Here is a 22,784-nt window from a genome sequence, read left to right as displayed (position 1 = left end):
CTTGATTACTCTGTGAGGCAATCTATTGTGATGCTACACAAGGAAAAGCACACCATTAGAGAGATTTCAGAGAAAGTGAAACGTTTCAAGCGTGTTGTAGGCAGGGTTTTTTTTTAAATCCTACAATGATATTGGCAAAATATTAGTGTTTTTAAAGCCGGCAGACACCGCAAAACTTCGACAAGAGAAGATCGAATAATGCAGTGTATGTCATTAAAAGACCGTTTTAAATCTTGCACAGAAATTAAAAGGGTTATGAATAGTACCTCATGTGTTAATGTGTCAAGACAGACTATTTCTAGATGACTGCAAGAAATAGGGCTGTTTAATCGAACCCCAGGGAAGAAACCACTTGTTAGTTCGAAGAATAAGAAGAAGAGATTAGAGTTTGCAAACACGTATGTAATTTGGACATATGAAAATTGGGCAAAAGTATTTTTCAGTGATGAAAGCAAGTTTAATTCATTTCGAAATGATGGAAAATACAATATAAAGAGACGTATTGGTGAAAGATTAAGTGCAAAGTGTACTAAGAAAACTGTCAAGTTTGGGGGCGGAAGCGTCATGGTATTTGGAATGTTTTCTAGCCAAGGTACAACGCCTCTTGTCCGGTTACAAACTCGTGTAAACGCGCAGATCTATAAAACATTGTTTAAGATTGTGTTGTGCCAATCATACAAAATTCAGGTTTCGATAGGGCTTACTTTAGGCAAGATAATGCCCCATGTCATTAGGAAAAGGTGATAATGAGTTACCTTAGCAAGCAAGATTTCGAAATTATGAATTGGCCACCGCAAAATCCTGACTTAACTCCAATAGAAAACTTTGGAATACCTTAGAAGTGAAAGTTGTGGAAAGAAATCCCACAAACACAGAGGATTTGTGGGTGAAGTTTCAAGAAGAATGGTCTAAAATTAGCATCGAGGATTGTCAAGAACTGGTTCGTTCTTGTATTCGAAGACGTGCAGCTGTCATTGAGGGCAAGGCTTCATTTACTAAATATTGATTATACATGTACTTTTATTGTTTTTTGGCTGTTTACATTGTTTTTCTCAATTTTGTCCCTTGCTTTTGGACGTTCCTATTTTGAAAATTATTAATTAATTGTTATAATTCTTTTTGTGTCCTTTGCAAATGATTAAAATGTTAGTATGTTATTATGGATGAAAACGACTACCAGTTGTCAAAATTTCAGCTTTTCAGAGTAGTAATTTCTAACAAATATTCGGTTTTAAATTTTTGTCCCTTAGTTTTGGACGCTACTGTAAGTTAAAAAAAGGATTTTCTCTGACCCGTCACGCTTTAGCGTTTCTGTTAACCTGTCATTTTTACGTTTGAAATCATAACAGTGCAAAGTGTTACGCCTGTTAGTCTTTCTCGGATATTCTGCGAGCTTACAGGGGACAATCGACTCGTGGTATAGGAAATAAATTTAAGAATGGGGGGGGGTCCGTTGAAAAACAAAACACAAATAACAAATCATATAAAAGGAGAGCTCGTCGGCCTTGTAAGGCAATCTTCCAGTGATAGAATCACTTCCAATTTGTCATGAGCTAGCACAGAAGTAGTAAGGCCCAGATGACTGTCATGATAATACTAATGTCAACGCACAATCTAGTTCAACCGGAGATAGCGAAACATAATAGCAATAGCAAAGCAATTTTCGTTCTCGCCCCATCTCTCGATTTCCAACTCTCCCTGTACCAAAGAGCGAAGGGGGATTCTAAGAACAGTTTCTTTTCTAGAAATTCATATCTGTGGAACAACATGCCACGAGTCTGCTTCCCAACCATCTAGAGCATAGTCATATTCAAGTCTAATGTAAACAAAAACTTGCCGAATCGTTCCCTTTGTAAATCAAGTTATCTTAAGTAATACCCTGCCTATTTAACTTACTGTTTTCAATTGTAACCACATTTGGGCTGGTAAAACTGCTACTAGCCTTTGCCTCCTAGACGGAGGTTTAACCAAACTGTCAACTAAACTCGAACCCTTGTCCCAACGACGAAATTTTGTATCCCTGTGCCTATTTTACAAGTATTTTTATGGAAGGTCTTCCGACGAATTCTAAGCCATTGTAACCCCTCGACGTAAATATCTCCGAAAAAACTTACAAGCAGCAAAACATCACCCTACACACTAGAGATCCCTAGATGCCGGAAAGCATTTTATTTTAATAGTTTCTTCTCTCGAACTGCTAGATTTTGGAATTCTCTCCTTGGTTTCTGCTTCCATGACATGCAGACGTTACAGTGTAATGTGAACAGACATCTTGCTGTTCAACTACATACGTTGTGCCCTCGCAAATTATGCCCCAAATAGTAGCCTCCCTATATGCAAGTCGCACTGTGTTTTGTTTGGGACGAAATAGAAATAATTTGATAACGCTGATCGTCCAACCAGCAATCATTTTAAGACTTAAAATTGAGTGACACATGGACCTTGTTAGTAAGTGTCGATTAATCAGTAAAGAAAGGACACGCTAGACTCGAGTTAAAGTGTCCCTGGTTAAATGTATACAATAATTGGATGACATATTAAGAGATTAACTGATTCCTTGTATTGTTTGGATTCTTCGGAGTACTCTTATCATCTTGATTCTTTTTCTCATGGCGTTTATTTTTTTGGGGGGCTGATGTAACCCCCGATCTTCTTCATATATATAACGTGGTCGTTACACTTTGACCGTGTCGTTACATTTCAACCACTCGGACCCGCACGTTGGATACAGTCGTAGGATTAAATAATCAATGAAAAACATAAAAATTACGATTTAGCATTTTTTAAGAGTAAAAACAAAAACAAAAAAACAAAAAAAAAACGGTTACTCCAGTAATTTCCGACAACGCATTTCAATGTGTTTCAAAATATCGCTCACACGTCGAACCTGTTTGCTGAGGCGCACTTTCATGCACGTGTCTTTGTCGTCACTTGCCTTTTCACTTTTTCGACAACGCGGTGCATTTTCTCTCTCGCCTCACAAGAGGCAAAACACGTCTGATCGCTTCCTTTGCTCGACCACGTGCTGTATTTTTTATCCCTTTTAACTACTTCTTGTGATGTCAGCGGGTATACATTTACTTAATTTGCACATGTGCTAAGACGGCTGATGCTAATATTTTCGCTAGCCAGCTATCATAGGCTGCTGCTGATTTTTTCACAGGCGCCTATACGCGCTATATTACATTTATATGTTGTCGAACTCTGGAAATTTTTTCCTCAAATTGTACGGAATTTCGAACGAAACCTTTTATTTCATCCACGAGTGTAGCATGTTCTCGTTCCATCAGCTATGTTCGGGTAGAAGTCTTGAGCAATTCTCAAGTATATTTTAAGTCTCGCTCCCACTGAGGAGTACACTTTTTACCCCGAGAAGACTGTTAATTAGAGCTGAATTTTAATTAGCACTTTATCAGTTAAGCCACGGATATTTGCGGAAAATTGTAAGGACGACACTAAATATGACAGCAGTAGTTCGAATAACCCAACTTAATCTAAAAAATCTAGAAATATAATATCCGATTTTTGTTTACTTAGTTCATTAGTTACTAGAGTGTCGCTCTCTGACTGAAATCATAGTTGCTTCCCATAACAATAAGAATTTTCTTTGTGTTCGTAGTGAGGATGTAAGTATACAAGCGTAGCCGAATATAGGAGGGAAGGAAGGGGAAGAAAGGAACGCGATTAAAGGGGCGTAAAATGGGGTCAAACGAAATTAGGGATGCCAAAAGCTTTCTCAGCCCCAGGTGATGGGTACATTTGCTAGGCCACTGGGTGAGCCTTGTTTATTTTGCTCAAGTCATGCGGAACTGTTCCTTTCGAATTTGGACTTCCACCAAAACACACGGGAGGAGGGAAAAGAATAGTTTGCGCTCGAGGTTGCTTGTTTGCGTGTATTTTAAGAGTTTGTTTGTTTATTTTTTTTTTGTCTTTGAAAAAAAAAAAGATTATGCAACTAACAAGTATTCAACCTATTTTCAAGCAAACAAAAATACCGAAGAAGTTGCATGTGATATTTATTAGTAATTTTCTAACCGGTGGTCTAGGAGTAGGTTAATGGGCGCGTAAGTTGATTATGTAATCAGCTTAACTGATAGGATCTATTGCGTTCAGTCGTATTTATAATACGATTGGTCAAGTGTTTAAAACAATCCTTAGCTATGCGTAAACTAGCGGTTTGATAACCACGAATCGTTAATAATAGAACTTGCATTTTGTCATCAAACAAACATAAATAGGTAGATGTGTCACAACAAATTCCTAACAGAACAACAGGCCAAACAAGCTATTAATCTTTTACAATACGTACGATATTATATCGGTAGGTCTTCATCCATTGCTCTTTCTGCTTCTTGTAGAATCGCTTCTCACTTTCGTCCTAAACACTTTCTTACACTTGAAGCTATTCTCTATCTCTAAAAATCTATCAGTAATATATCATGTATTATATAATATCAATGTATGGAGTATTGTTGGCTTATTAAGACTGGCCGATCTTTGTCCCTGATAAATTACAAAAACCTATCTGGAATTTGATTACTGCCACCATTTTCTTTTTACTGTAACCTCTTCCTCACAGACGTGATATTGCTAGTCTCAATGTGTTTTTTTTTTTTTTTTTTACTCATATTTACCCCTTACAAAGCATATCACCACTTGGACGTAAGGGCTACTATTTGTCCAGGAAAGATTAACAAGATATTTGTTTATGTTCCATTTAAACTTCTACATATCAGTACAGCCAGAGAAGCAGGGAGCAGGAAGGGAATTCCAAAGTTTACCTGCTCGAGGGAAGAAACTGTTAGAATAGAAAGCTTTCTGGCATTTAGGGACATCAACAGCGAAGGGTGAGATCTTATTGCTAAGTGGGTTTGTCGAGGATATGTACGTCGAGGGGGTACGAGTAAAACGAGTTCATCAGAACACATTCCATTAAAATACTTGTAAAACAGGCACAGAGATGCAAAACTGCAGTGGTGGGAAAGGGATTGAAGCCTAGTTGGCAAAGTGGGATATATTAGATTGAAGACTCCTTTTTTTTAACCCTATCCAAGAGGGAGAGATTAGTGGTAGATGCACCAGCCCAGATGTGGCAACAATACTCCATGCATGGGTGAATGGTGGCCTTGTAGAGGTACAGGATACTATCAGGCGTGAGTAGTCTTCTAGCTCGATAGAGGGAACCCACCTTCTTTGCTGCAGCATTTGCAATGTCCTCTATGTATTTGTTCCAGTTCATATTGCCCGCAAATGTTAGGCTGTGTAGAGTTCTCAGGTCAGGTAGGTTGCTATTTGTAAGAGATATAAGGGGTTGGAGAAGCGTCTTGTAATTGCTAAAGGAGAGCAGCTTAGTTTTACTAGCATTAAATGTTACCACCCATTTGCTTCTCCATTAAACTACGGTCTGGAGGTCATTTTTGAACGATTCTGCCATTGTCTTAGATTATGTACATCTGTTATTCCCTCGTGTATATTACAGAGAGTTGTATCATCAGCAAATATGCCCATCTCGGACACAATATTATCAATATTATTATTTATGAATATCAGGAATAATAATGATCCAAGGATCGACCCCTGAGGCTCTTCTGCATTAATGCTATGCGTTTTGGATGTACGTCTATCAATGACAACTTGTATGCGTTTATTGTCTAAGAATGGTTTAATTATATTTAGTATACGTCCAGTTATACCGTACGATTTAATTTTCATTAGCAGCCCTTTATGCCAGACTTTGTCAAAGGTCTTGGATTTTTTTTTTTTTTTTTTTTTTACAAAGGCATCACCACATTATCAAGGCCCAGAGGCCACTCAAGGATAAGGGTTAAAGAGTGTACAGTAGAAGTTGGTCAATATAGTAATCATTAGTAATGAAAATTTGGTAAATTTAATAACTTATATGGAACGGCTCATCAAGAACTTATTTACCTTAGACTTGAACACAACCATATTGTAGTCAGCTGGAAAGCAGGAAAACGGAAGACAATTCCACAGGCGTGCAGTTCTAAGAAAGAAGCTTTGTTCATGGAATCTATGTTTAGGTTTAGGCACAGATAAAGAGTGGGGGAAATTATTGATAGTGTTTACAGCTAGACGAGTGTTTCTTGTGAAAGTTTGGCGAGGGGGGACCATAGATTGAAGCTCAGTTGAACACTTTCCATGAAAATAACGATACATCAGAGACAAACTCGCAACATCTCTTCTGTGAGATAGAGGTTGTAAGGAGGAGAAAAGGACATCTCCTACGAGGCTACGAAGTCTATTTTGAACTCTATCAAGGCAGGACAAGTCCTTTCTAGCAGCTCCTGCCCAGATGTGGCAACAGTATTCCATCCTTGGACGTACCTGGCTCTTATATAGATAGAGAATAGCATCAGCAGTGAGATATCTACTGGATCGATAGAAAGATCCCACCATTTTTCCAGCGGCCTTGGCAACAGATTTGATATACGTGTTCCATTTAAGATCAGGAGTAATGGTCAAGCCCAGAAGCTTGTCAAAACTTGAGGCCTCCTGAAGACGAGAGCCATTCATTTCAATTGATGACAAATGTGGATTAAAATGTTGATGATGTAAAGAGAGAAGCTTGGTTTTAGATGCATTAAAAGTAACCAGCCACTCCTTTCCCCATTGTACTACATGCTCAAGATCAGAGGAGAGAGAATTGGAGCGTACTTGCTCGTTTACTGTCTTAGATGTGGTACCATAAATGGTAGTGTCGTCAGCATAAATGTCTACAAATGATGTAAGGATATGATTTGGAAGATCATTAATGTAGATCAGGAAAAGAGTTGGGCCCAGGATGGATCCCTGAGGGACACCGGCATTAATACTGAGAGCTTCTGATTTTTGCCCCTCAACTACTACTCTTATGAACCTATCAGAAAGAAATGATTTAATAATTGAGAAGACTTTTCCAGCTATACCATAGCTAGCGATCTTATGAAGTAAACCTTTATGCCATACCCTATCAAAGGCTTTAGATATGTCAAGAGCAATTGCCCTAGAAAGATTGCCACCGTCGAGAGATTTGCTAATCCTATGCGATATAACTGTAAGGACATCTGCTGTAGATCTAGCAGAACGGAAACCATATTGAGTGCCACTAAGAAGGTTATTTTTGTTGAGATGTTTGATTACTTCTGTATTTAACACAGATTCTAGCAACTTACTCATGACGCACAGGAGACTTATTGGCCTGTACTGAGAGGGGGATGAGCGATCACCTGAATTCTTAAATACAGGGCATACTGATGAGATTTTCCAGGGAGATGGGAAACTATTCTCCTTAAGACAACGTTTAAACAGTTTTGTAAGTATGGGTGCTAGTTCAGGTTGAAGTTTTTTGAGTACTATAATTGGAATACCATCACGGCCAGTTGCTTTACTGGAATCAAGGTTTTTGATTAGCTTGGCAACATCATGTACAGATATACGTATATCACATAGCGTGTTTTCTGATACAGGAGGAAATATTGGGGGTTGGCGGTCTTGGTCGCAAAGGGTAGAATTAGCTGCAAAGTTCTTGACAAAGAGTTTGGCTTTGTCTGATGCTGACGAGATTACCTCAGGTCCATTGATAATAGTTGGGATGGAGCACACGCTTCTGTTCAGGATTCTGTTTGCTATTTGCCAAAACTGGTGGGAACCAAGCCGCTGCTCAGCTACTTTGGACTTAACAGATTGAGCATACAACTCTCTTGCGTTCCTTATTACATCAACGACTACATCCTTGGTTCTGCCCGCCTTATCCAGTACATGGTAAATGCGTTCAGAGATGACTGTTAAAATATCTGCAGTAGAACGACATTGCCTGAATTAATACTATTTATCAGAGAGATGATTTGCTTTTGTGAGGTGATGAACTAGTGCTTGATTAATTAAGGTCTCAAAGATTTTAGCAAAGAGTGGAAGGAGACAAATGGGGCGATAATTGAGAGGATCTGTTCTATCCTCAGAACTTGTACACTGGTACCACAGAGGCCATCTTCCAGCTATTAGGGAAGCGAGATTCGGCAAGGCATTTATTGTATAGCTTGGAAAGTATAATGGTTAGCGCGGTTGAACATTTATTAATTAGTATAGCAGGGATGACATCAGGCCCACACGCCCTTGAGGTATCTAAGTTTTTATGATATCGCCCACATGAGAAGGAGTGATTTTTATATCATCTAATGTGGCTTCAGTCCGCATAGGGAAATTTGGGAGGAAGTTGTTTGTTGGCTCTATGGTGGAGTTGGAGGCCAATCGCCGGGCAAGCAGTTCCGCCTTCTCCAATGCCGTCCATGCAGCCTTCTGGTTGCTGCACAGTGGGAAATTACTGATTTCTCTTTAATCACTGCACTATTATAGATTTTCCAGAAATCACGAGTTCCTATCTCTTGCGATTCAATGTGTTCCTTGATTATTTCAGCATGCTTTCTTTTGGTTGTTGTTATTTCACACTTACAATGATTTCTACCATCTACTATTTGCCTATTTGTATTAGACTTATGACGTACAAACCGGCGGAATGCATGCTGTCATGGTGCAATGGCAGCTGCACAATCTCCAGTGAACTATGGGTGTGGATAGGGTTTGCTATAATACTTCCGTGTGGAAACATGTGCTTCAATGCCCGCTTTGCACCATTCAGTTGTCTCATTGGCACACTGTTCAGCAGGAAGAGAGAAGATATCGGTCCATGGGGCATCTCGGATGTGTTCTCTAATGGCTTTCCAATCAGCCATATTGTAGTACCTTGTTGTTTTGAGCAGTGATTCCTTGAGGTTGGGATTTAAATATGATAACTGTTACCACTATGTGGTCTGCCTTTCCAAGTGAACTATGGCCATTAGTAACGCAATCGTCAGTTACTGTGATGAGAAATAGGTCTAGAACTGAAGCCTGCTGAAGTTCACGATCTGGTAGGCGGGTTGGGAATATTCCTGTTTGTGTGAGGGAATAGGTTGTAGAGAAGCTATAAGTAGAGCGTCCATCTGCATCTGTGTAACCTAAGAAACCAAGCCAATGTTTATGGTGGACATTAAAGTCACCAAACACATGTATTTGGGCGTTACTATCTAAGGAGAGTGCTGCATCTATACTATCAGAGACATGATCGATTAGGGTACAATCCTGACTTGAGGGAAAACGGTAGAGACAATATAAGTAACTAACGCAGTAATGTAATGTTAGTCGAAAGCACATAAAAGCCTGGCCATCCGATTCAATATTTTTACCTCTAGTTAAAGGAAAAGTGCTACGGATATAGACTCCAAACCCGTGCATATATCTATCCGAGTCCTTACGGCAAAGTGGGAAGTGTCCTGTCATGTTAAAATAGTTAGAGGAGATTGAAGAGTGTAAATTTGTTTAACTCACTGCTAAGATATACGGGGAGTTTACTAAAAGATAAGACTACATCATCTAGATTACCTCTAAGCCCACGGATATTTGTGAAAACGAGCCTCAAGAGTGAAGGCGAATTGGTTTTCTTTGGGTGGTTGTCTGCTTTTATCGTGATATTTGTTTGGGTTGTCATTTCATTACGTTTTTTAATGTCGGTTGGGGGAAGAGCGTTGAGCAAAGAGGGTCGGTTTGACACCAAGTATACACAGTGGTCCATTAGCCGAGTCTTGTCTAGAAAGTTGCGATCTCGTGGAAGCCCACTAGAGAAAGCAGTAAGGTCCCTTTCCATGCGCGACATGGCACTACAACTATCCTGATATTATACAACTGATGATAGAGTAGCCGCTCTACGCACTACAAAAGAGTTAGGGTTCCTGTACTGTCAGTCAGAAATAGCAGCCAGACAAACTGTCAATCAGTTACCCTCAACCTCTAAAAAACGCCCGGCTCAAACAAGTCGAGTGAGCACAAGTGGGATGCGAGTAAACCTAATTTTCTCAGTTTCTGAGAGAAAGTGAGAAATTTAAAATAGGGAATAGGGGAACGGCGTTCAATGTCCTAGTAAGGAAACAATACCAAGCACAGAGTGGTTAAGGTTAGTGCCTGGTGTTCTAAATGCCAAACTCTTTTCCTGCCTACTGTTTTTTTTGCCTACAGCCTTAGTCGTTTTACGTTTGCCTGGTGTTCTATTTCTGGTGAATGCCGGCGATAGATTTTTTTGCCTACAACCTTAGTCGTTTTACGTCGAAGGTTATAATAAGCATCTTCTGCCTTTGCGATATTTTTTATTAAAGTCTTTATTACACTAAGTGGTTTCATGCTTTGTCGCAAGGAATATCAATTAAAAAATTAAGGTAAAAGCGTAGGTATTTTATATAACTATTGTTACCTCCAAAAAAGTTATTACCATTGACGTGTGAGAAGCTACTCTTATAGAATTGGCATTTATATGGGTAATGAACGAAAATTTGAGCGGCAATAGGTTTGTTAATATTACATTGAAATGTTTGCATGTTAGGACAATCGGGGAAACCGGGAACAGAGAGTGGTTTCCTAAAGCAAGCGGCGCAAGAAAACAAACCACCATGTGTGATAACATGGGCGTACGCTCGCTAGTATATATATATATATATATATATATATATATATATATATATATATATATATATATATTAGCAAAGGTGAATGAGTGCGATTAATAACAATTTTGCTGTATGTGAAACGAAGAGGGGCACAGAGTGTGTTCTAGAGTGATTGTACAAAAAGAGGAGAAGAGAGAGAGAGAGAGAGAGGGAGAGAGAGGGGAGGTAATGTCAGAAATGATTAAGACTTAAAACTGTATGTTGAGAGGCGACCCACGGATATAACTCCCGTGGGACAAAAGCGATAGTTAGATTTTTATATAGATCGCGTTTTGACGTTAAATTCTCTAGCATATAGTATACATATATGCTACCATGATCCCATATCCCATCGGCTGTTGAGAACAGCTCGCCCAAATAATGACAGGTCGCTCTTCTTCAGTGTCCAACAAAAAAGACGATAATATTTTGACACGTAGTCATACTATTATATTTACTATTCTAGGAAATTTCTACTTCTACGCTTAATAAAATTTACGTGGAAATTTCAAGTTTTTAGTTTGAAATAATTCCATATCAAATCCTGTCACCTACGTTGGTATCTAATAGTGTAGAAAATGCTGATATCTTGCATTACATACAAGCTAAAATTATTTTTTTTATAACGTTTGAACTCAGGAAACATGAGACGGAATACGAGCATAGAAGATACTGACCAATCTATTACAAAAAGATTGCTTCTTTCTACGGTGTTAGAAAAACGACATGTGCCAGTATCTTATATCCTTACAAAACCGGCATTTCCCCCCACATGGAGTATTGTTGCCACATTTGGGCTGGTGAATCAACCGCTAGACTCCTCCTGTTAAACAATGTGCAAGGAATATTTAATACCTAATATAGTTGTTATGAGATTGAAATTTACCTGTATCATTGCCTCTTCCAGTACTATATTACGATGTGAGATAACACTCTCAGGGAGCAGTATCGTAATACTGTAAAAGCAGCAGGGGTACTAGTAGTGCACCGCGCGTACGGCAACCCATATTGTATACCACTGAATAGTAAGCTCCTGTTATCCTTTATCCTATCTTTCTACCGTTTTCTTAATATATCTTTCTTACACCTAATCTGTGTTTCATGTTTTCCTTTCGTGGTTCCAACCTTGGGTCCACCGTAGCGTCTCTTACTGTTTGCCAAGCGTCAGCACCTCTCCCGTCGCCGTAGTTTTGTATCCATGTGCTTGTTTTATAAATACATTTACTTCCTAATAAAATTTCTGAATGTGTACATCCAAACTAAAAACATCCCCAATATATTTGACTAGTCAAAAAATCGCACCTCCTTCACTGTAGTGATATCTGAATGCAAAAAGTTTTTCAACTATAATTGCTTTCTTTATTCCCTGCACACTGTTTGCGGTAATATTTCAAGGTTATGGTTAACTAAAATGTTGCTGCCCAACTCTTACCCCTATCCGCATAGCACCTAAGTCTCTCAGTTTCAATAACCACGTATAGAGTGAACAAATATAGTTTTTAATGCAGGCCTTAGTAAGGGATAATCTGAGAGAGCCAGCCCATGAGAATATAAAGGATGGGGCAATATTTCCCAACCAGATTCTCCAAAGAGATCTTTAGTTAGTAGTGATGTGTAAGGGGGAGCATTATCATGATGTAAGGTGATTCCGTTTTTGTTGATTAAAAAAATGGCGGAGAATATTGCAGAAAAGTATGAATAATGCTTTATTAATAATGAAAAAGAAATAAAATAATTATGATGATAACATTAAGTAATAACAATACTCATACATTAAATTATAATTGTATAAAATGACACTTTTATAAACGGGCAAAAACTTTCGCACCGAACTGAGAACAGGTCTACCTTAGTTGCATGCCACATTTTGTAAAGACTCACTGATAACTGCATAATTTATTTTTCAACACAGGTTAATCAAAAATGTTTAAATATGAAACTATGATGTCGCCTGTTGATTATCTGTTGGAGTCGGATAACCTATCTAGTATAATTATAGTTGAGAATGATACACCCATTATTGATTCAATTGTTTCAGACATCTACGTTCTAAACTTCTTACGGATTTAAGATAATTTTACCTTTTTATTATTACTACGTTAATTAATGTTCTTATTTACTTGCCTCTCCACGAGGGCAAAGATAGGCACAAGGTCGCTTTTTAATGCAGGGAAAATCCAGCTTCCCCTTTAAAAAGTCACTCTTGATAGTAGCAAAAAAAAAAATGCCTCTTTTATGAAGGATTTCTCCTCCACTAACCATGGACAGAAAAATGGATGTGTAACATCAGAACAGATACTACACTGTGATGTTGGCCTGAAAGCCAATAATGTCAATCGATTAAAATATCAAACCAACGGGGTTTTTTATTATTTATTGACGTTGATTTTGTATGTTTTTTTTTTTGTATACAGATTTATCATTATTTCCATTGTTTTTGTCTTTAGGGAAATGCTTATAGGGAAATGCTTAAAGGTTACACGTGGAACGTATTCAGTGATTGGGAACAAGGAGATCACTTCATGCTTACCTACATAGAGCAGCATCAAATACTAAACCCATTCTCACTTGTGGGAAGACTTGATTCTGGTATAAAATATCATCATCAATACTTTTCCAGACGATTCGAACTCTAGAACTTTATCGTCGTCTCCGCGGGCACCGGAAAAAGATGGACTGCCATAGGTTTCTGTTTAATAGAAGAAAGACAGCATTTTCTATCAATGTTTCTGCTCCGTGGAACAACTCGCCAGATAAAGCCGTCGCACTGCTTATTATGTCTATGTTCAGAACCGTCTTGGAGAAATATTCAGACTTCATGTGAATATAAATAAATTACATGTGAATGGCTTGTTTCACTTTGCTAGTTTTTGTCAAATAAATTTGATTTGACTCGATATTATCTTAACCAACATTGATAAAACTATTTCTCATACGGTTCGACCCTTAGTTAATCACATGTCTTTGACAAGTGGGCATCATAATAACAAAAATGCACATTGAAAAAATATCGAATAAAATAAAATAAATTTTCCGGGGTATGCGAATCGCTTACAACCATTGTAAATAGTATTTCGAAAGTCTTGTTATAAAATATAAGTATGCGTATTAATAGTTATTCTAGAAAATACATTTATTCACTATTCAAGTTTTTCCAAATATTATACGAGGCTGCATAGAACTCTTGTAACATAAACTAAAATATAACAATAACAAACGAATTATTAAATATTACACCTTTTCAAACTGAAATACTGAATGCAAGAAACTATAAATCCAATGTCTTTAAATTGAGAATTGAAATCATAACATATCGAAAATATCAAATAAAAATTTGAATGAAAACTTATTTTAATTGAAAGCAAGAAAAATGTATAATGATACCACATTATGTAAACCCTGATTTCGGTGTACGGTAAGGTGTTGAAAGGCAGCAGTTTTTCTTATGACACTTAACAATTTTGAAAATGACGTTTATCGCGTTTGGCTTTGAAAGACTTTAAATATTGATTAAAAAATAAAGTTTCATAATTATGTTCTAGTTATTACAAGCCACGATACGTGACCTTGTCAATGAAAATAAATAAAGTGGCACAGGTTTTCTTCCTATTGTAGCGCTGTAAGTTCGAATCCCTCGTCGCTCGTTTTGTGGCTTTGTAGGCTGTCTATAATCAAGAAAAACAGTGGTATAGTAAACAAAAAATGTATCAGTAAATATTCGGAAGGGATTCATACCTGTCATAAATCGCCGTATTTACTTCCTGTTTATCACAGGAAGATAGGATATAAGGTCGGTAGGTATAGAGAGTCAAACAGGAAAAGCACTTTGGCCTTTAAAAAAATACTTGGGCAACCTGTCATTATTCAAAGGTGATGCGCCTCAGGCAGAAGCAATATGCTTATACTACACGGAGGAGACAAGTCTCAGGAAGATAGACATCCGAGGACTACGCAGAACGAATGTCTCAACTCGACAGATAATAGGTCACAGAAATGACCGTTTCTGCCGGACTGATTGTCGAGATCAGCACGTCGACTGACATCCTACCACAAGTGCAACTCGATGTCAAGTGAACAGCGCAGTATTTGCTTCCTTATCACCAGTGGAAGATGTGATACAAGGTCACATTACGTAAATGGCGTGTTAGATCTAATTATATTTATTGTCTCTTCATAGGCTTTTCACCCCTGAAATAGTTACGAGGTGCCTTCAATAAGTTTCCAGACTTTTTTGTACAGTCATTTAAAATTGTCGTAGACTCTTGAAAATTATGTATGTTATTGCTCTACATATGAGATGATTGACCAATTTTTAGGATTTCAGGTTCAAATGAACAGCTACAACATGAATTGGAATACACTCTACTAATTCCTGATTGTCACAGGTGGTAAATTTTAAAAAATGCCAGATACCAGTTTCCGAGTTCAATGACATCATGTATGACATAAATCTTCACGTATTTATTATTATATTTATGATTAATTCATCATACACGTATTGAATAACATATTCGAACTTTACAACTCATTGCATATCTATGCTCTCATTGTTTTTCCTTCTTATTTTTTTAGGTGCAAGTAGTGGTTCGTCATCAATCAGTTCCAATCGTTCCGAGACGAGTTCAGAAGCAGCAAGCGTCGTCTGGTCAGACACAACTTTCATTAACTTCCGTCCTCACTCTCCCCGCATATTGGTCAACATTGCCGCGAATATTCACGACCTTGACTATCTCGTTAAACTTTATCAATCGTTTATCGATTTCATTGATCCGGAGCTACGAATCATAAGAGTTATTGAACGGGACAGTGATACTTCCTTTAATTCTAAGGAACACCTCGGACAGATACAATCAGGGTCATTAGAAAGACACAACCCCGTGCCAGGTTTGGCGATTTTACTTTTTGTACACGAATCATCCTCTCTCGGTGGTTACGACACTCGGAAACTGCGGGATTATTTCCAGCAGTATCCTTGGAAATTACACCACGAAGATTTTCTGCTGGCGGAATCAACTATTGAGATTTACCCGGGAAACAACCAGGATTTTTATGAGATTCTTGATGGTTATCCATTATGCGGGGTTCGGCATATTCATTATGGGATGGAGCACTTCCGGTTCACAATATTTGTCAGTTATCGCAATTGGTCAAAAATGGTGAGGTTCTATAAAATGCTCACTAATATAAATTCTGATTACGAGCGAGAAGACTTTTGTCTTCTCACTGTTCATTCATTTCTAAACTACGACGTCCAACTTGTCTTAAAGAAGTTACCGCCGCACAAACTGCCTAAATCTTCGGACGCCATGGAAATCCAGTTTCAGGTTTCGGATTTCAGTTCTCTGATCCAGTTTTTGCCAAACATATGCAAACCTCGTTCGAATAACAAATGGATAACATCTGATCACGACGGAAATATCATTGTAATTGATGTTACCCCATGCCTGATCGAATGTGGTCGAACGGAATCAAATGCTAGCTATTCGCGCACCGGAAGTTTTAACAAGACAAATAAAGGATTCTATGTGTAAATTAAATAATACCGTAAAAAAGAAAAGAAAAACGAGTTAGAAAATAACTTGTGTAATAACGTCTTGTAAATGTATATTTTCTTTTTGTTATTAATCAACAGTAGAATGTTATAAGGCAGTAGAATAAAGAATACGCTAATTTAAGAAAGCGAATTTCGTCATTTGGAAAAAATATTTAATGGATATGAGCTAGAAAGTACACTGAATAACATTGAATTACGAATTCCACGATCTTGAAAAAATCATCTGTCTCATTCATTTTTAACGTAGTAGAAATATAAATATGAAACAAACTGACGCTAAATCGAGGAAAACAAAGAATGCAAAGACAATTCAGCTAAACATGTTTGGCGGTTATTGAGATTGTCGGACCGACTTCCTTATCTTGGAAGGTGTTTTGTATCGAACTGGGGAACCGTTTGTTAGGAGTCTCGAACCCAACGCTTTATTATTATTACGGGGGTACCGTGTTCGGACTCCAGCTAGGCTCTGTTCGATATAAAACACCTAATGAAGGCCGGAGGGCAAAACGGCCGAAACGTTGTGACTATAAACACCAAGATGAGAAAGTCAGTCTGACAATCTCAATAAATGAAAACACCTCATCTCAAAAATACAGACAATTACTATGTTTGGCGTTTATAAAACGCCTTGCACAAATTTCTACAATCAATACAGTATTAGCACTTGTAGAACAAAGAACTAGTTAAATAACAACTACTTTAACTTTGTAACTGACTGCTAAAGATGGGGATCGATAATATTTGTATTACTTTAGATTCCTATTTTTATCTTGGATGTTATTCACAACATTCCTCTCAATGTAACCTAAAAAATCTTTCTGTCAAACTTGGGAATTTTTCTGTCGAACTCAGTAATCTGCAAGGACCAGTGGAGTAGATGATAAATACTTGGTAAAATTCAGTTGTAACTTACACTTTTCTGGAGGTTAAAGGTCCGATCGTCAGTGTGAGCGACAGTAAGAATACAACTGAGAATTAATTAGGATTTCTAACTTGTCATGGTTGACGTAACGAAAGCATGTTACTCCCGTAAGTTAAATAAATGGTTCGGTTGAAAGAATCTCGAGTTCTGCAGAAATATTCTTGAATTCGAAAAACTACATCTAAAGAAGGTCGGAGGTTACATCAACCTAAACATTGTGGAAATAACACTGAAGATGAGAATAACCATTAGAAAATCGAAATAATACGCACATTAACTTCTTCTCTTATACGACATATCAACACTTTCAATGTTACCAAAATACCGAATAATCTGATCCATTGTAAATTACTAGCTCTCTGAAGGATGTTTGCTATTTAGTTTTTGTGTTGGTTTATCATTATGTTTCTTTATTATTTATATTTTTACAACGTTACGTTATACGAACGTAATAGCTTTTATTGCTGAACTTCCCCATAACATTTTCGTAATGGTAAAATGTTTCTTCTGACTTTCAATAAAATTGCTTTAACAAATCTGTTTAGATTTCCCAATCCATACCCACATTCGTACCAGATAAAGTTACAAAGATGTCCCTCTTCTCAAAATACGGTCTCATAACGAATGCGTATAAGATAACGTTACAAATGCGCATCCTTCTGAAGTTAGAATAACATTACGTTTTAGACCGGTTACAGAACTAAAATAAATAAATAAATAAACTATAGACGATTGACAACGGAACAAATAACGTGAGACAAACAAATCTATTAGCCCCCGGAATTTTTTAACTTGTTCGTGGGAAATTCAGAAACTTTAGAAAATCCCCCCCTGCAGAAAACAGATAATAAATATAAGGAGCATTTTCAAATTCGTCACATAAATCAGTGATTCAAAATTTAAGCCATATGAAAATATACGTAGTACTTTACACACATTCATGCACACACATACATACACACACAGACACACAGACACGCGCGTGCACACACACATACATATATATTGTTTAGTAAATACATATTTTTAAATGGTGCATTTGTCATCTGACTTAATGGTTCACAATTTAAACTTATTAAAACTGTTATTTCGATGAAAGTACTCCCGCTTAAACGTTAACACTACCACATTTCCATAAATGGTAACGCATCTAAGTCTTATTAAAAGATGCGGTTCTTTAACTTTGTGGATCCGACAAAAAATGGTTTTAAAAGATGAATGGCATTAAGTCTTAACGAATGTGTATTTTAATAATGATTACAGAAGTATATAATCAGCCGATTTTATTGACTTATTTATAATAAATCAGCTGGGAGACTCGACGTTGCCTGGGATTGAATGAGGATCAAAGAATGTTTCTCACGCATATATTTTCATTATTGAAATGGGTGCAATCGCTCATTTTTCAATTAAGTCTCTACCTTGAATCTCTACGGTTCCAGATGAACATTGTCTGAAGATAGTGGTTTCAATCCTACCCAAAGCCGGCCAGAGGGTTACTTGGCCAAAACGTGGTGAGACGACAACTACTACAGAAGGCAGTAATCACCGTAAATGCAGTCAGGAGATTCAGAGTTCCTATCCCGTTGCAGTTACCACCTAACAAAGACCAGAGGAATAGTTGCCCGAAACGTCGTAGAATAACTAAGCAAAAGATGAAGATAATAGGCTGCTATAGATAAACTTAACAAATAATACTCATTTCAATAACGAATTCCAATTAAATAATATAATCGTGACTCGTCGGTCAATATATGTTTCGTAAATGGATATATTTTAAATATCTTTATTTTCTTCTTTTGTCCCATCTCTCTCTTCCACAAATTATTATTCTCAAAATATACGCGAAAATGCTTGTCGTTTATCAAATCTATACGTCCATCTGTTATTTAAATAACTAAAATAGTATTTTTAAATAATGTATATGCTAGCATGATTTGTGGAAATTCCACAGCAGCATCTTCCATATTTAATATGTTGCTGCTGGACATTCTGTGGACATTCAGCATGAATGGAGTTCTCGCCATATTATGGCAGCCTTTTTGTTAAAACTATAAACGTATTTATCTAAGTAATCTAGTTTATGTAGTGTCAAAATATATCTAGTACTTACGGCTTATCTCCAATATCCTTATAAAAATCTGTGACATATTTCCATTGTATAAACGCTCGACGCCAACGGAACCCTTATAGTATCATTATACTATCTTTAGAGAGAACAGATACTACCATTGGATCCTAGCAAAACTCCTAAGAGGTTTTTCTTTAGTTTCAAGTACGACCCAAAAGCGAAGTTTATTTTATTTTATTTTACATTCCGTCTTCGGTGATCGGGAGATCGTACTTATTAAAAAGGGGGCTAACATACTACGAACATTAAGTTGGCGTATCTATGCCCTAATGTAATGCTCGTGATATGTTATCACTTACCTTCCTTTATAATATACAGGATCTCTCGATCCAATAATTTAAAATCTGGAAACCGTGACACACGTACATAAGTAAAAGATACTACGGTATATACAGATTGTAGAAACGAAAGACCCGGAAACAGTAATTTGTATGCCTAATTTGTGTACTTATTTATAAAACAGTTCATAAAAAGTTACTATTGGGTGTCATTCATTTCTGATTTCATTGTTTTATTATTACTATATAGATAATAGTTTTAAAAATGTATAAAAATTACATAAATATTAATGCATTCATATAAATTTCTATGATTATTCATATGAAAATACGAACGTTCTTTTTGTATTTAAAACAACTTTATACAGGAAATGTTGAAATCTTTATTTAAAAGTATTTCAAGTAGCGAATGTTACGCAGAAATACCGACCTATCTGATATCAGAGCCAGCCAACACACACACACACACACACACACACACACACACACACACACACACACAAACACACACACACGAGGATTAATCAAAGGTTTTACATTAACACGTTTCGCCGGGATTCCAATTATTAATGGTTCTGGATATGACCTTAAACTATATCCGATGGTGAAGCCCCAGCTTGCGGTCTTTGGGGGGGGGAGCCACCCTTTAATTGCCATTGCGCCCAGGTCCATTCTGACCCGGAGTGGTAGTACCGATTAGGGTCCCAACTATGGGTTAAATAGAAAATGACTTGAAAAAAATTCTATTGAAACATTTTTCTTTAAAATCACTGGATTCGGCATTAAATATCCTGAAAAGCTTTGATATGCCGTAAAACAAAAACAACCAACCAACCAACCAACTAATTATTAGAGCAACTCGATGAGACATGTTCTTCTAAACGTTGGTCGATCCGTGTTGAGTTTCCCTAATATTTATATAAAATTATTTTTAAAAGCTACTCACGCATTGAATACTAACGAATAAATAGTTTTTAGTTTAACTTCCACAAAACATCTGGCCTTGATGGAGGGGAGACTAAAACTTGCTGCTGTAATTTAAAATGATCTGAAATAACAGCGAGGGGAGACTTGGATCCAAATATTTCTTATATGTTATATCTCCCCTCTTTTGAAAGTAGGGTACAATTTTGAATATCTCCAGTACTAAATAAGCTTATACATTGTGAAATTTACTATATGTATGATAAACCAAAGAGGGGAGAAATAACATACGAGAAATATTTGGAATCAAGTGTCCTCTTGCTGTTATTTCAGATCATTTGAAGCCATAGCAGCAAACTTTTGTCTCAATTCCATCAAGACCAGAGGTTTTGATGAAATATAAGATATTTTGTAATTCATATGTAAAACTAGGGAAACAAATGACTATGATTGAATAATTTTATGGCTGTAAAAAATGATAAAAATAGGCTCTGGATGACTGATGATCCCTTAATGTGAAAGATTAAGAGCAAATGTAACAGATCACTAAGAAATTCAGATAATTACCTTTTTATCAAAATTTATTTTGTAAAATTATGATTAATATTCTCTGATATTTGGAACTTATAATATTACCAAAAAGGTTGTATATCTATCTATCTATCTATCTATCCATCTATCTCTTTCTCTCTCTCTCTCTCTCTATATATATATATATATATATATATATATGTATGTATATTGGTTGTATAGATTGGTTTCCTAGAGGTAAATGTAATGTAACCCGTGTGATTGTTGAAGGGGGTTCAATGGAGGACAGTGCTTGTATATAGTCTGTTTATTATACAAATATTATTGGTAACATACGTGCATAAATGTTTCAGTGAAATCTGAATTCAAGGTGACCACCTCATAAGACAAAAAAAGGAGAGATATTGAAATGAGAGTCAAGACTACATTCGTTTTTTATTAGATATTCGGGTGTGGTTTCCGTTTTGGAAGAAAGCGGGGTGTATACTTTGTGAATGTAAGAAGTATGGGTCTTGGAGAGAAGTGTGGGGCAAGAAGGTAGGAGAGTGGAGGTTTAGGGAAGATGGGGGAAAGTACGATCTCATGTGGGCAAGCTGTAGCAGCGAGAGGTAATGGTATTATTTTAACTTGGCGGTTGTTTATTGGCTTAAGTTTTATCGTTGATCTGAAGTAATATTATGTTCTTGTTGTTATCTTCCTACCAAACCAAAGATAAGGGGAGTTCACTACTGTATTCCTCCCTCTACCATCAACCCCTATCCCACTTTCTTCCTTCACCACATCCTCCAAAACCCCTACGGCCTACATTCATAATAATTTGCTATCTCTCTTACTCTTTCTTTCTTTATATATATATATATATATATATATATATATATAAGCATGGCGACCCGATATTGCCCGATATTGAATTAGGATTAATAATTATTTCACCCTTCCATACTTTAATTATCATTGAAATCAGTGAAATCACCCATTTCCAATAAAATCAAATCAAATCGATGTATTGCTTGTTCTAGTCGAGAACCCATCGCGGTGTACTGGTAAGAAGCTTTGCAATCCTTCATACGCTAATACGCTCATATACAATACATTGTATTCTACATTGCGCTGTACAGAACCTTCTGTTGATTTTATAAAATTATTTTTATATAATAGCTTGAATTTTAAAATGTAAAAGACAAGCATATTGGTAGTTTAGTCAATATAACACCAAAATACCCCAACGAAATTTACAAGACTTTGTATTTTTTGCGGTTTTATATCAGGTTGGGTCTACTATACATCATACCAAAAATAAGACAAGATAAGAGCATGGGGAAGTTTCAGATTTCGAATTTGAACATTTTCTGACTTACGGGTCATTTTCCATTACGTTTTAAATCTGTAACTCGGTCAGTTTGCATGATAAATCAATAAACCTAGCATTTTTACCCATATTTTCAGGATCAAGTTTTCTACATTAAATGGTTGCCAGTGACGTTGAATCTCCCCTTATATCATATCTATGGTTAACCCTACCCCTCTCAGATTGACTTAATGTTTCTTCAAAGTTGTTCACACCTTTTCCTCCTCATCTTTATCATCTATGACTGGAGCACTTTTCACATTGTCACAGTTGCCATCTTTGCAATGTCCACATGCTGCATTCTAATTCATGTTTTTGCCCGTACACCTTAGGGCAATACATCCTTCCCAACAGTGGCAATGAATCATCTGAATAAATTCACCTGGAGCGGGAAATTGTCTGTCAAGTTTGTCCCCTTCTAGTTTCCATCCCCATTCAGATGGTGCCATTTCATCATTACCTCCCATCCACTCCATAACCAGGTAGTAAGTCCGGAGAGAGTGAAATCTACAGGTAGAAGACGTCGGAGGGAACAAGAGAAGATCTGTGTCTTTTTCAATAAGGTTTGTCGATCTGAGAGCAGAC

General features: G+C 36.9%; 1 protein-coding gene across 2 annotated transcripts in view; it reads left to right on the top strand.

The window, feature by feature from the left end:
* LOC145287865 (protein FAM124A-like) overlaps nt 1–19,596 on the top strand; it is a 793,464-nt gene extending 773,868 nt beyond the window's left edge. For both annotated transcript variants that reach the window (XM_080135745.1, XM_080135744.1), the window contains exon 3: nt 15,084–19,596. In XM_080135745.1, the coding sequence (XP_079991871.1) occupies nt 15,084–16,042 (959 nt within the window). In that variant the 3' untranslated portion in view covers nt 16,043–19,596. The remainder of the gene's footprint in view (nt 1–15,083) is intronic.
* Nucleotides 19,597–22,784: the final 3,188 nt, after the last annotated feature.

Source organism: Euprymna scolopes, chromosome 11 (assembly GCF_053919585.1).
Source record: "Euprymna scolopes isolate OS-2025 chromosome 11, ASM5391958v1, whole genome shotgun sequence".
NCBI classification, from domain to species: domain Eukaryota; kingdom Metazoa; phylum Mollusca; class Cephalopoda; order Sepiida; family Sepiolidae; genus Euprymna; species Euprymna scolopes.
This window is presented reverse-complemented; position numbering and strand designations above follow the sequence as displayed.